This window comes from Dipteris shenzhenensis, chromosome 18 (genome assembly GCF_047967505.1).
Source record: "Dipteris shenzhenensis isolate YYH24624 ecotype China chromosome 18, Dip_SZ_1.0, whole genome shotgun sequence".
NCBI lineage: Eukaryota > Viridiplantae > Streptophyta > Polypodiopsida > Gleicheniales > Dipteridaceae > Dipteris > Dipteris shenzhenensis.
In genome coordinates, this window is record NC_141613.1 from 9,296,674 (window position 1) to 9,311,082 (window position 14,409).

Below are 14,409 nucleotides of genomic sequence, written 5' to 3' on the forward strand. Positions count from 1 at the left end.
ATAACACAAGGCACTAAAGAAATGCATTGGATTGAGAGGGTAGAACACACTTAATGGAAAGACTCAACAGCAAATTTTATCTTGCAACAATGATCACACCAACATATGGATGTAAAGTGACTTGTAGAATTCTATTGTATCTCCCCCTTCTTTAAATTATTAATGTAGGCCAATCTAGTCACATTTAATCTTTAAACAACCTTAACCTTTAGACATTACTAACCATTTTGTGTTTTCTTGATGGAAATCATCCAACTTCTCATAGGTAGTAGGCTCACATTATAGCTAAGTGCAATGAGGAGACTTTAGAGGTTGCCACTTGACTGATACTATAAAGCTACACATTATGTGTTTCTAGAGGCTTTAGGTAGTCACTTGAGATGATTTCCTTCCTTAGTTCCCACCATGCCTGAATTGTAGATTGTGTGCAACATAGCAATAATTATTTTGACACTATTACGGCTCTATTTATTTGAAAACAATAACAATTCCATGTTATATTCTTGCATTTGATGATTTCAAGGAGTTTCATACTTTTCAAACTCCCTAGCCTCTAGTATGTATACCTACTTTCATTGATGTCTCCTACACTAAATAGTTTCTTGTTCATTTAGTCCTCGTATATGTATATTTCATCATCCATTATATCTTCCACATTCTCACTTCAATGATATTATGGTAATACAAATTTTGACGATGTGCAAATTGAATGACATGGTAGAAAGTTTTAGTTCGAAAAGTGCAAGCAAAACATCCATGAAATCACTAAAAAGACAAAATTGATTATTTATAGATATCAAAGTTTTTTGAAGTCCACACTCACTCTGATTGTAGATTCATTTGTAGAAACTACAATTATTAAATTCACACCATCTTGTTTCTAGAAATAGATTCACAATCTTACTCAATATAGCAAATCATTAATAAAGATCACCTATGTCTCCATCATTATAATAGGGACATTTCAAGTAAGATGATGATCAAATATAAAGAGAGTGGGAGAGTGGTGATTGAACAACTAAGGGAGAGAGACACACACATTTTCTAAGCACTAGGTCCCTTTTGTCAACTAGCCTAGTCCACTTGGATCATAGACACCTATAGTCCCATTTAGATGTTCTAGCATCCCGTATTATTATGCTTGGCATGTAGAAGATTTGCTTTATAATATCTTTTGAATTTTTTAAAATGAAAAGTTCAAACTTGAAGAAGAAAAATAATGAATATATAAAAGGAGTGTGCACATGAGCAAATATCGATAAAGGAATGTATATACAATATGACGTAGCCATCATTTCCCACCCTAAAGTTGTAGCCAATTCTATAAAATGACAAGCTATTGTTAAACCGCTTGACTTTTTTCAAGGTAAGTGATTTTCCTGAAGGTGTTGACAACCTCTTCTTGTCTTTTGACAATGATCATAATGCACTTCAATGTCCTTTGTTATGGCATGAAAACCAAGAGTTGTCACTAGTTCAATGTTGCTCATGTTGTCACTAGTTAAAAGGGCATGAAAGCCAAGAGTTATCACTTGCTCATGTTGTCAGAAAAGGGCATAATGGAATTTCCTTAAAGAATTTCTATCTTTGAAAGAAATATTTAGAACCAAATTAATTCATATGAAGATTGGTAGCTCCTCTGTATTCTACTTATGTCTAAGATAAGACCACAAATGATTGCCCTTTTCTTTGCCAGCACATTGATTCAAGGCTATATCATTGATTCAAGGCTATATGTAAATATCTTCTCTCATCGACGTTACCGACCCAATCGGCATTAGTATATCCAAAGAAGATGAGATATTCTATAAAAGTGTCCAAAGATGCCTTTGGCTATGTAAAGATGAGTTTTCTTGTGAGTTATCATAAATTGACTTAGCAACTACGATATTCTTAGCCTTGTGTTTGTAAAGATGAGTTTTCTTGTGATTTATCATAAATCAACTACGATATTCTTAGCCTTGTGTTTGTCAAGTAGGACAAGATTTCCATAAGCTATCTATAAGCATAAGTATATATACCAAGAGATCAATCATAAATTGAGAATTTTAAGTTGGATTCCATAGGATCTCAAAGTATCTTGTAGTCATGCTAATGAAACAGCTTTAAGACTTTCTATTAAAAGGATGCCTTTTTTTTAAATGAGCAAAAATGCTTAGATGAGCATCCCAACTTTGGTGATCCGCAACAAGTACTCTTTGATAGGAATAGCTACAATTGATTTGAAAATTCGATCAAAGTTCTCCTTTGCAATGAGAGCATTTAGATCAAAATGGTCTTAGTATATAAACATATTTATTGAAAACAAGTTCCATGTTGTTCTCTATTATTTGACCAAGAGGTAAAAGATTCAATGTCATAGTTGAAGCATAATAAATTTCTCTCTAGCATTCTTCTTCAAACATATCCCTGAAAATCGTTCACTTTGATATGTCGTGATTGCTTGCACCTGAATGAAAGCCACCAGGTATTTTCATCAATCGTCATTATAGTCGAACCGTCTATTGTTGCCGATAATGAGGAATAAAGGACTTTGTATTGAACTTTTTTCTTATACTAGTGTTGACTACCAATTCTATTTTATTGACCATTTGCAATATCTCTTTGCTTATTTCTACACTCAAATTCCCAATTTCTTGGAATACCAAAACTACACCTTGTAGTTGTTCATTTGGGGTTATTGTTCTAGTGACCTTCTCTATTGGAGTTACCTCTACATCTAAAATTTCATATCTCCCTTTAATTGGAAGGACCTTGATAAGTTCTTTCAAATGAAAAAGCTAGAGAGTGTCTTGTGCATACTATATATTAGAAATTGGCTGGTTGATGAAGATGTTAAAGCCATATGATTAGAGTAATTAGCTCTAGCTTGATTGTCATCCCATTCGAACTTCATACGCCTTCCCAATGTAGATGGCAATAAAAAACACCAACAATTTCTTCTACACAAATGTTGAAAAGCTTAAATTTTATATTTCAGTGCATCTAGAGTGCTATTCTAGTCCAAGAAAATAAGGTTGTGTGATTTTTCTATAATTAAAGAATCGATGTTGATCATAGTAATTGAATCTATTAACCTTTGGGACTTTTGCTTTCAAGGTATGAAAATATGATGCTAAAGGCAAGACTAAAATATGAATAAGATATGATCAAAAACATTTGGAATATAGTTATTGGAGCTATTGCAATGATCAAGCTAGATAAGAATGGTAAAAAACTATGCACTCATCTTATGCAAATCTTGGCTTTTCACTAAATGATCTATGGATTCAGCTTGGGATCAATTTGGATGCCAAAAAAAAAAAGAAGGTGCTTTGAAAGAATGGGAAAAAATGATAAGGAGTGACTTCAATCGGTAAACTAACTAGAACTAGGTTGGGTTAACTTATTAGACTTGCCTTAGATTGCGTTTTCTTGACCCTTGACTTAAGATAACCTTGGTTGTATTTTTAAGTAGCCAAAGGTTAAGGTGCTATCTAAAATTAAGCTTGGTCTTGACCACAATTGAGGATGACGTGGTAACTTGAGTCAACTCTCACATTAACCAAAGGGACGCAAAATACCTCCGGACGGTGCACGCAGAAATTCATAAATGGATTCTCACAAAAAGTGAAGACTAGAAACCCACAATTATTGAGAATGCAAAAAAGTTGAGAGAAATCGACAGGATTAACTCACAAATGTGATCACAAAAAAGAGATGGGAGATGTACATTTCTCAAAGAAAAATGACCCCGTCCTCACATGCATACTTATTGAAGCGTCCACACTTCCCAAACACAAGAAAACCAAAATTGAGATAACGAAAGCTTTACAGCTCCACATGAAAGCCACAAAAATGTGAAATGATATGCCAAAACACTGGATACAGCAAGCAACACAAGGGAGAACAAATACCAGAAAAGCAAATGCACAATTGAAGGAGAGGCACACATGTTTGCTAGCTATCCCACTAGTTCATTACATATAAGCTTAGAACATTTGTGTGTGTGTGTGGATAGGGTTAGGTCTCCTAGTCCACTTAGTTCACCTGGGACGCATGCATCTATAGTGCAATTTACATGTTCTAAAATGAGACTCCTGTCCCCGCAAGGAGAATTTCGTCCCTTCAAGGCATGAACGCGGTTTGCATCCTTAATAAGAATAACTCGCTACTGTATCCTTGATATAAGTGCAATGGTTGCATGACAGGCCCTTACAAACATAGAGATTCTGACAACACGAGGCGTCTCCTTGCCTTTGATTGGCAGCTTCTGACAACATGAGGTGTCTCCTTGGCTTTGATTGGCATACACGATAGGCAGCTTCTCACTGTGCCTGCTAGCCTTTCTTTCTTTCTCATTGAAGGATATGAATGTAAAGGTGGACGACGATACCATTCCTCATTTTGAGGGAAATATCTTCTAGCTTTGTAGTCATTTTTTTGCTTTGTGAAGTCTTCTATCCCCCACCATATAGAAATGCACAATCCCCCCAATGTCAGTCCACCAACTACTGTAGTCTCATTGTCTCAACCCTCATTTCTTCCTCCAGTATGCGCGCATCTGCATAGATATTAGACATCACAACATAAGCTGCAGCATCTTTTTCATCCAGTTGTATGGCATGTTCAAAGGCCACTTTCCCAAGCTCCACATCACCCCACTTTCGACAAGCACCTAACACCATATGCCACACCACAAGACTAGGGTTGAAAGGCATCTTCTTCACCATCACTACCGCCTCCCCTAATTGACCTGCACGGCCAAGGAGATCAACCATGCCCATGTGGTGCTCAACAGTTGGAGTGATCCCATAGTCTTTATTCATGGCCTCAAAATACTTCTGGCCCTTACCCACTAGACCAGTGTGACTGCATACAGTCAGAACAATAGAGAATGTAACCGCACCTGGCTTTAAGCCTTCTGCTCTCATTGTCTTAAGCATATGGAAAACAATTTCACTTTCTCCTAACTGGGCATAACCTGCAATTAGTGAATTCCACAAGACCTCGTTTCGAACTGGGAGCTTCTCAAACGCTTCTTCTGCTCTTGCAATCAAGCCACATTTAGCATACATATCCACCAATGCGCTGCCAACAAAAAGATCGCTTTCAAGCCCCTTTCTGGCAATCTTGGCATGTATCTCACGGCCCATACCTATGGCTCCTATGCTGCCGCAAGCTTTCATAATGCTCACAAATGTGACAGCATCTGGAGAGATACCCTCCAGTTGCATCTGATTAAAACAGTTTAACGCTTCCTCACCAAACCCATGCTCGGCATACCCACCAATTAGTGAATTCCAGGAGACTACGTCTCGAACTGGCAGCTTTTCAAAAGCTTCCCTTGCTTTTGGAAGGGTGCCACACTTCGCATACATATCCACCAAGGTGTTGCCAACAAAAAGGTCTTTTTCCAGCCCCTTTCTGGCAATCTCGGCATGTATTTCTTGGGCTCCATCTATGGCTCCTATGCTACCACAAGCCTTCAAGCTGCTAACGAATGTGACAGTATCTGGAGAGAGACCTTCCACTTGCATCTGACGGAAACAGCTGAGCGCTTCCTCACCAAGCCCATGCTCGGCATATCCTGCAATTAGTGCATTCCAAGACACTAGGTCTCGAGCTGCCAGTCTATCAAAGCCTTCCTGCGCTTTTGCAAGTGAGCCACATTTAGCATACATATCCACCAAGGTATTACCAACAAAAACATCTCTTTCAAGCCCTTTTCTGGCAATCTCGGTGTGTATTTCTCGGCCTTTGTCTATATCTGCTATGCTGCCACAAGCCTTCAAGCTGCAAACAAATGTGACAGCATCTACAGAGAGACCCTCCAGTTGCATCCGATCAAAACACTTCAGTGCTTCCTCACCAAGCCCAAGCTCCGCATATCCTCTGATTAGTGAATTCCAGGAGACTACATCTCGAACCAGTAGGTTCTCAAAGGCTTCCCGAGCTTTTGCAAGCAAGCCACACTTGGCATACATATCCACCAAGGTGTTGCCAACAAAAAGATGCCTGTCCAGCCCTTGTTTGGCAAGCGCAACATGTATAGCTTGGCCCTTGTCTATGGCTCCTATGCTGCCACAAGCTTTCAAGCTGCAAACAAACGTGACAGCATCTGGACAGAGACCCTCCAATTGCATCTGTTGGAAACAATCCAGGGCTTCCTTACCACACCCATGCTCAGCATACCCTGCAATTAGTGCATTCCATGAGACCGCATCTCGAACCGGCAGCATGTCAAACACTTCCTGTGCTTTTGGGAGCAAGCCACATTTGGCATACATATCCACTAAGGTGCTGCCAACAAGAGGATCTCTTTCCAGCCCCTTTCTGGAGAGATAGGCATGTAATTCTAGGCCCTTGTCAGTAGCTCCTATGCTGCCACAAGCTTTCAAACTGCAAACAAAAGTGACAGCATCTGGAGAGAGACCCTCTAGATGCATCTCGTCAAAACAGTTCAGTGCTTCCTTACCATGCCCATGCTCAGCATATCCTGCGATTAGTGCATTCCACGAGACTATATCTCTAACTAGTAGGTTGTCAAACACTTCCTGTGCTTGTGCGAGCCAGCCGCATTTCGCATACATATCTACTAAGGTGCCACCAACAAAAGGATCCCTTTCCAGCCCCCTTCTGGCAATCTCGTTGTGTATTTCTCTGCCCTTGTCCATGGTTCCTATGCTACCACAAGCTTTCAAGCTGCAAACAAATGTAACAGCATTTGGAGAAACACCAGCAAGTTGCATATGTTCGAACCAGTTGAGCGCCTCCTCACCAAGCCCATGTTCAGCATAGCCTGCAATTAGTGCAGTCCACGAGACTTCATCTCGAACTGCCAGCTTGTTAAACGCTTCCTGTGCTTTTCCAATAGAGCCACATTTGGCATACATATCCACCAAGGTGCCGCCAACAAAAAGGTGTCTTTCCAGTTCCTTTCTGGCAATCTCTGCATGAATCTCCATACCCTTGTCTATGGCTCCTATGCTGCTACACGCTTTCAAGCTGCAAATATATGTGAGAGCATCTGGAGAGATCCCCTCCAGTTGCATCTGTTCAAAGCAGTTCAGCGCTTCCTCACCAAGACCATGTTCTGCATATCCTGAGATTATTGCAGTCCAGGAGACTACATCTTGAACAGGCAGCTTGTCAAAAACTTCCCAAGCTTTTGCAAGCAAGCCACATTTCGAATACATATCCACCAATGTGCTGCTAACAGGACGATCTCTTTCCAGTCCCTTTCTCGCAATCTCAGCATGTATGTCCTGGCCCTTGTCTATTGCTCCTACGCTGCCACAAGCTCTCAAGCTGCAACTAAAGGTGACAGAATCTGGAGAGAGGCCCTCTAGTGGCATCTGATCAAAACAGTTAAGCGCTTCCTCACCAAGCCCATGTTCAACATATCCTGTGATTAGTGCATTCCATGAGACTACGTCCCGAGCTGGCACCTTGTCAAATGCTTCCCGTGCTTTAGCAAGCGAGCCACATTTGGCATACATATCCACCAAGGTACTGCCAACAAAAACATCTCTTTCCAGCGCCTTTCTGGCAATCTCGGTGTGTATTTCTAGGCCCTTGTCTATGGCGCCTATGCTACCACAAGCTTTCAAGCTGCAAACAAATGTAACAGCATCTGGAGTGAGGCCCTCCAGTTGCATCTGTTCAAAACAGTTCAGTGCTTCCTCGCCAAGGCCATGCTCAGCATATCCTGCGATTAATGCATTCCATGAGACCTCATCTCGAACTGGCAGCCTGTCAAAGGCTTCCTGGGCTTTTGCAAGTGAACCACATTTGGCATACATATCCACCAAGGTGCTGCCAACAAAAAGATGTCTTTCCAGCCCCATTCTAGCAATCTCAGCGTGTAGTTCTAAGCCTCTTTCTTCATCTTTCAGCCTAACACACGCCTTCAGTAGTGCCATGAAGGTACACCTGCTAGGATAGACTGTTTCCTCTTGCATTGTCCGGTAAAGGTTGAGGGCATGCTGTGGTTCCCCACATTCGATGTAAGCCATAATAAGAGAAGTCCAAGAATACACATTCCGATCAGCCAACTTGTTAAACACCTGCTCAGCGTCGCACAATCTTCCAACTTTCACCAACATTGGCACAAGGTAGTTCCCAAAAGACCTGTGATCTTCCAGCCCATTTTTGCACATGTACGCATACAAACGCTTGGTATATGCTAGATTTTTCTTTGTTCTGCACTTGTGTAAAATGCATGTAAGGTGCTGAACCGAAGGCGGCTGGGGCATCCTTTCCATAGACGTGAGTGCCTCCTCTAAAGTAAGCGCTTCCCACCCATTCTTTTCTCGCAAATCTTGTGCTTTGGATGCTTGGACTGATACCTCGGCGTTTTTCTCGAGAGTGTCCTTGACACAACCTGGATTGTACCGGCAGTCTATCCATAGCGATTCCTTTCTAATCTTACGCTTGAAATCTGGAGAACTTTTCTGTTTACAAGAGACTCGTCAGACTAGCCAATCTACAGTTTGACCTGCGCGAATCAAGTACTTGAGGCTCGTCGAAGACTTACTTTTCTCTTTCGATTGTCGCACCATAAGCGCTCTACATATGAAGCATGTCCAGCGGGTAGGAGAAGAACTGTAATCGGTGCGAATATCGACTGTTGCAATGAAGGCAAACACGTCTCCACCACCACGCCACTGTGTCGTTGCTTCCCGCAAGAAGCCTTGGGGGAAGCCATCCCAGCGTTATGAGCTGCCGACCAGTCGTCTTCGCCATGTACGTTAGAGCTCCATAGCTTCTTTGAGGAATGAGGGTGCGCCGCATTATATGTATGGAATGAATGATCGTTTCTTCATCAAATAAACAGAATGCATTATCATTTCTTTGAGGGTGCATATTGATTGAATGAATGATCGCTTCTTTATGTATTTGTGTCCTTTCTATGAGTGTGAATGAGCACTCTCATGTGTATTGCATGTCCATGTGTGCATATGCGTATCCATATGTTTGTTGCACGTCCTCACTCCTCCATATGTGTGCATTTATATGCATGTGTGATAATGTGTGTGTTTGCAAACACTCTTGCACTTGTGTGTGTGGATGTGTGTGAGAGAGAGAGAGATCTTTTAATGCTCACCGGTTTCTGTTACTCGCTCTTATCAACCTGACTTCAGCTTTTCTAGTTTGAATTCACGGACTTTTGGTGTTGTGTTAAAGCTTGGAGATCCTTCTTCTTCAGTTAGAATGGCTACTTATCAGAATGATAAGACCTTCAATAAAGAAAGAGTGGCTCAAAACAAGAAGCAAAAGCAATCCCCATGCATAACTTCATACACTAATCGTGCCTCATGAGAAACATTTGCAGGGTCATCCTTACCCATAGACTGTATTATGATTGGGGTGGATGATACTGTGGATCATGTAGGGAATATAGCAAGAATGCAGTGATAATTGTTTTCCCTGGACGCATGCCAACTGCTATAGATGTGGTTGGCTGACACGCACTTTGGGTGGATGCTTTGTGTAAAAGGTTCATTATGCAACCGGAGGTTTTTTCGAAGTAATAATGACAGATGAGATCCATAAGCACATGCTATTAAAGCATTCTCCCCTCTACTATGGGCAACAGATGGTGCATGTATTGCATTGGTCTCCAAGACAAGATTATCCCTCTTTGATTCGGCACCATTGTCCAGTTTGGGTAGAAGTGGTGGATTTTCCTCAATGCCTAGAAAATGTACTGCAAAAAATTACGGCCTCTTTGGGAAAGGTGGTGTATCCACCTTGACAGAATGGGAACTCTAATAGATTTTGCATTTTTAGATGTTCCCACCCTAGAATCGTATTCTGTTACAGTGAACAATGTGGCTATGTGCCATGCATTTTACAAGCTTAAATGGGGTCTTGTCACAGGAGTGTGTTTTGAATGCATGAAATTTGGTCACATGGCTTCGCAATGCCCTTTGCCTCTGGGCCTTCTACAATTAAAAACAAAACAAATAAGCCTATTCCTATTGTTCAAGATAAAGGCAAAGCTAAGATTTCCCCTGCATCAAATGGTAATTCCCGAATGCCTCATATAGCTCAAGCAAAAACTAGTGATAAATCCTCAAATGAAGGTTGGCAAACCCTGAAGAAAATTATCTTGACTAGGAGGCTAATTCCACCTTGTACTTGAACAGGTGCTTCTTCAAATGGGCACACTCTGGCTGAAAATTCAGGCATGGGTATTACTTGGGTGGTAGTCACTACGAGCCGCACTCTCTTCCCAAAAGATGAAGTTGCTTCATTATTGCTTGGCACTTAGGACCATCCCTTGGATCGTGAGGTAGATATGCAATCTTGATATTTTAGATGTTATGCTTTTATGTATACTTGTACATCTATAAATATATTAGCAAAACTATAGTGCTTGACATATAATGTACAGGGGTTGTGTGATTTACGTAAATGGAATATCATATGGGCATATATCAATACATTGTGGCCTGATATTGTGGCATTAGAGGAGCATAACTAGCATGGTTATGCAGGTCAGACATGACACTTTGCGGGGTATGACATATTTTATGCCAGCCATCAATCCTTCTCTGGAGTAGTTCTTCTTGTGAAGCATGACCTTCCTAGTTGTAGCTTTCAATGACCGCGATGGTTGTTGGATAATAGTGCAAATGCCTCATGCAGGGTGAGATTTTTGAATTTGCCTTAGTCTATGCTCCACAATCTTCCCACCATAGTGCTTTGATTTGGCAAGAAATGCTGAATTATTCCTAGAGGAAAAATGCTTTTCTTTGTGGGGATTTTAATAATGCACCTCAGAAGGTGACGACACAATGGGACATACACATATGCTTGCCTTTGACACAATTCAATGGACTCAATTATTCTCATGGTTTGGTCTTGTTTACCTTCCAAAAAGCACTCATCCTATGCTGCTTGGTTATACCTTTCAGCATAATGCATAGTTTGCTTATCTAGCCCAGTTAGATTATTGGAATATCTTCAATGCACATCGGTATGGTACTTTCAATTGTCAAATGTGGATTGATTATGCTTTTCCTCATTTAATCATGCTTCTCTATGGCTACAGCTGACGTTTGATGAATTGTAGCAAGATAGATTGCCAGACAAAAGGCTACTTATAGTTTATAATAGCTATTTGCAGTATAATGCATATCAAATCGTGGTGAGAGATGCAATTGCTCCTCTGTGGTCACCTTGTTGTGGAGATTTTGATTCTTAATGGACACCTCTTGTCACCTGCATGCAACATGTCATTCATAATTATGGAAAAAATTACATGCATACTCTCAGAGAGGATGTTGCTAAAGCTAAAGATACATGTCAAGGACTGATAGAGACTAGTCAGTCATATTCACGAATTAATTCAAGAGGAGGCCACTTGCTTGTGTCACGTTATACACATTCCTTCAATGTAATGAGCATAGAAAAGTTTAGAAATGGGAAACTAGGGCAAGGCAGCGAGCCTTCACTGCTGATAAGGGCTGCTTTTCAAATGATTTTTTCAAAAATCTTCATTATAAGAGGCAATCTGCTAATATATTCCGGGTCAAAATTTTGGATGGTACTTGGACAAAGTCTAGTGCACAACTTGTTGACACTTGTGTTTCTCATTTCACTCAACATTTTGGTTTCTGGGCAGGTTGATCCTCCATCACAAGATGTGATTTCACTTGGCATGGGAACTCCTTTCTTATGTAATTTGGATTCTATCTGTATAATAGGATATGGATCTTGAACTTCCCTTCACAGAGGCAGAGTTGAAAGACTTCATTCATACTTGGTGACTAAGAGACATGCAGCTTTTGCTCGATGGCCTGCATCAATTCATCTTTTACTCTTAGGGCCATGGCTTCCACTCTATCCTCAGTGGTGTGATCTTTGTTGGAAGTGCTTCCCTTTTTCGAAGATTTCTTTTTGTGATGACTTGATTTATAGCCATCACTATCGCTGTCAGAATCGATCATGCCATCCTCAATGTCAATTGCAGCTTCATGAGCGTCGTTGAAATGTGCATAGCTCCTAAATTTTTCATGTCCTTGTGAATGGATTTTTTTAGGCCAAAGATAAACCATGCTAATGGATTTTTTCATGTCCTTGCGAATGGATTTTTTCATGAGGTACTTGTCGTCTGGATGGGGAACACACTTGGCTATTAATCTTTTCATTCTTCATAAGTATGTTCTGACCTTTTCTTTCTTGTGCATTGCTATATTGCATAGTTGTAAAATGCGGGGTCATCTTGCAACCTTTCTGTATGAAATCTTCTTCTAAACTGATCAGATAGCAGTGCCCATGTGGCTCTTTCCTCTATGAGAAGGTCGAGGTACCCTTTCGAATTTAGTGGCCCTTTGGTCTTTAGGTCCAAGTGTGAATGGACCTAATTTAGGCCTAATTAGGGTTGTGAGCTAACTGCTAGTTAGATTGGGATACAATTACTTTAACTGGTCTAATTCATTTAGCCTAACCTAGTTAATCTAACTGTCCAGTTAGTGTGACTGTCAGTTAGTCCAACTAACTATAGTTAGTCACTAACTCTACCAAAGTTAACTTTAATCTAATCTTAAAATAACTCAACCTATGGCCATCTAACCTAACCTACGTTCCATTAACCTAACTAAGGTTAGTTTTTAGGGTTAGTTCTATTTTTTCCTTTTTGTTTTCTTTTTTTTTTGAGAAAGGGGGGTGGGCGACAGTGGCGGGCGGCGGCTAAGGTGTAGGGGGGGGGAGGTGGGTGGTGGAGATGCAAGAGGGGGGAGAGGGTCATGAAAGGAGGCTGGAGGAGATGCAGGAGGGGGGTTGGAGGTCAATACGGAGGCAGGAGGCTGAGGGCGAGGAGCAGATGCCGCCGCTGGGTGGGTTCCATCATTCATTAGGCAGGCACCACCGCCTGGCTGGTAGGCTAGCCGCCCGTGGGCAGCTTTCAAGGCCCCATGGGCCTTTTAAGTAGAGAGAGGGGAGCGAGGGTGGGTTGAAAGGGTGGGAGGTGGGGTGGAGGGGGGCAGAGGGTGTCATGGGGTCAAAGTTTAGACTCTCTTTATTTAAAAAAAACTATTGACTTTGTACCTCATGTCCTCCCCTCTGGATCTTCACTTAGGGAGCACTTCCTTTGTAGGCTTTTGACTTCCACCATGGTTCCTTTCCTTGGAGCACAACTCGGGAGCGGCTGCTCAACTAGGGCTCCTTCAACCTCACAAGAAGGGCCTTCAAAATGTCTAAGTATGGGAAGTGGATCTCCACTATTGGATGGTGCTCACACAGTCGATCTCCACTATCGATCGCCCCTTTAAACACGATCATCGATCTCTGCTTTAAGTTGTAGCCATCCAATGTGAGGGGAGGCTTCCCTTTACGTTTCCTTGGAGCCTTAGGGCCACTGACCCATGCCTCAGGTTATGGTTAGGCACGTGTAAAAGAGTCGCACCACTTGACCACCGGCGGTGCTCCATGTGCCCACTCCCCGCTCTGTGATTCTCACTGCATAGGGTGCTTCCGAGACCTGCAAGCTAGCCCTTGAACCCGAGACCTCTCGATATGCACATGAGAGGCCTTCCCCTTGGTATAAAGGGTATATTGCCCTTATATATGCACCGGTTGGTTATATTGTTAAAATAGGACTGCTCGTGCAAATTGACCTAGGGTCAAAAGGTCCACTCACCCGGGGATAACCCGGGTCAGCAGGGCAGGACTGGAGGGAATATACTGATTTAGATGCCAATTCGTTTAGGGACAGTCGGGGCCACGGGACTCGAATGCGCAACGCTCCAGACATCATTCGTTGGGCTAACCAAGGGAGTGCTCCAAGTCTTGGTTGACTCCCTTGGCGCCCACTAAGCTTATACATTTCCTTTTGATGCGTATCTCCTCGAAGGACTTTTGGTGGACGGAGTTCTATCTTACAGCTACCGGACGGACTTCTCTCCTTGACGAACTCTACAGATTTTTGTCGGCTTGGCCTAACTATCTACTGGTTTTTTCCCCCGTGGGAGCGTTTGCATGGGGGCTCATATACTAAGTCCTACACTACTCTAACCTCTAACGCACACAGATGCACCACCAATTCGCCACTAAATTCACACAGTCCATATGCTGCATATGCACATCCCACTGAACAGACATTGCTTGCACACCACCCACACAACTCACAAGTTAAGCAGACACGAGATGGAAGGAGTTCAATGTAGTAAGGTGGCCACAATTCTACAAGATATAGAATTCGTAGGTACACCCATGCACACCTACTCTCCTTTGATGGATGCCATGATGATGTTTGATGCCTTCTCGCATCAGCTCACTTGCCCGTGAGCCCACACGCTCGCTGACTCCATCTTCTTGGTCACTCCCTCTCTCTAGAACGAAGGCTTGAAGCTCCTACGTGAGCTCGCCCATCTTGCCTACCTGTGAGCTCACTCGTCGACCAAAAACATTTGCTCGGAG

General features: G+C 42.0%; 1 protein-coding gene across 1 annotated transcript; it reads right to left on the minus strand.

The window, feature by feature from the left end:
• Window positions 1-3,992: 3,992 nt before the first annotated feature.
• LOC147890770 (pentatricopeptide repeat-containing protein At2g39620-like) lies at window positions 3,993-8,758 on the minus strand. The gene is made up of 2 exons (XM_087389272.1): window positions 8,519-8,758; window positions 3,993-8,435 (listed from the first exon to the last, which is right to left on the minus strand). Exons 1-2 carry the CDS (start codon window positions 8,687-8,689, stop codon window positions 4,491-4,493), a joined length of 4,116 nt encoding a protein of 1,371 aa, XP_087245398.1. The 5' UTR covers window positions 8,690-8,758; the 3' UTR covers window positions 3,993-4,490.
• Window positions 8,759-14,409: the final 5,651 nt, after the last annotated feature.

Coding starts and splice junctions, on each gene's coding strand:
- LOC147890770 (XM_087389272.1), bottom strand. CDS start 8,689: ATGGCTTCCCCCAAGGCTTCTTGCGGGAAGCAACGACACAGTGGCGTG. Junction 8,436..8,518: donor GCGACAATCGAAAGAGAAAA/GTAAGTCTTCGA, acceptor TCTTGTAAACAG/AAAAGTTCTCCAGATTTCAA.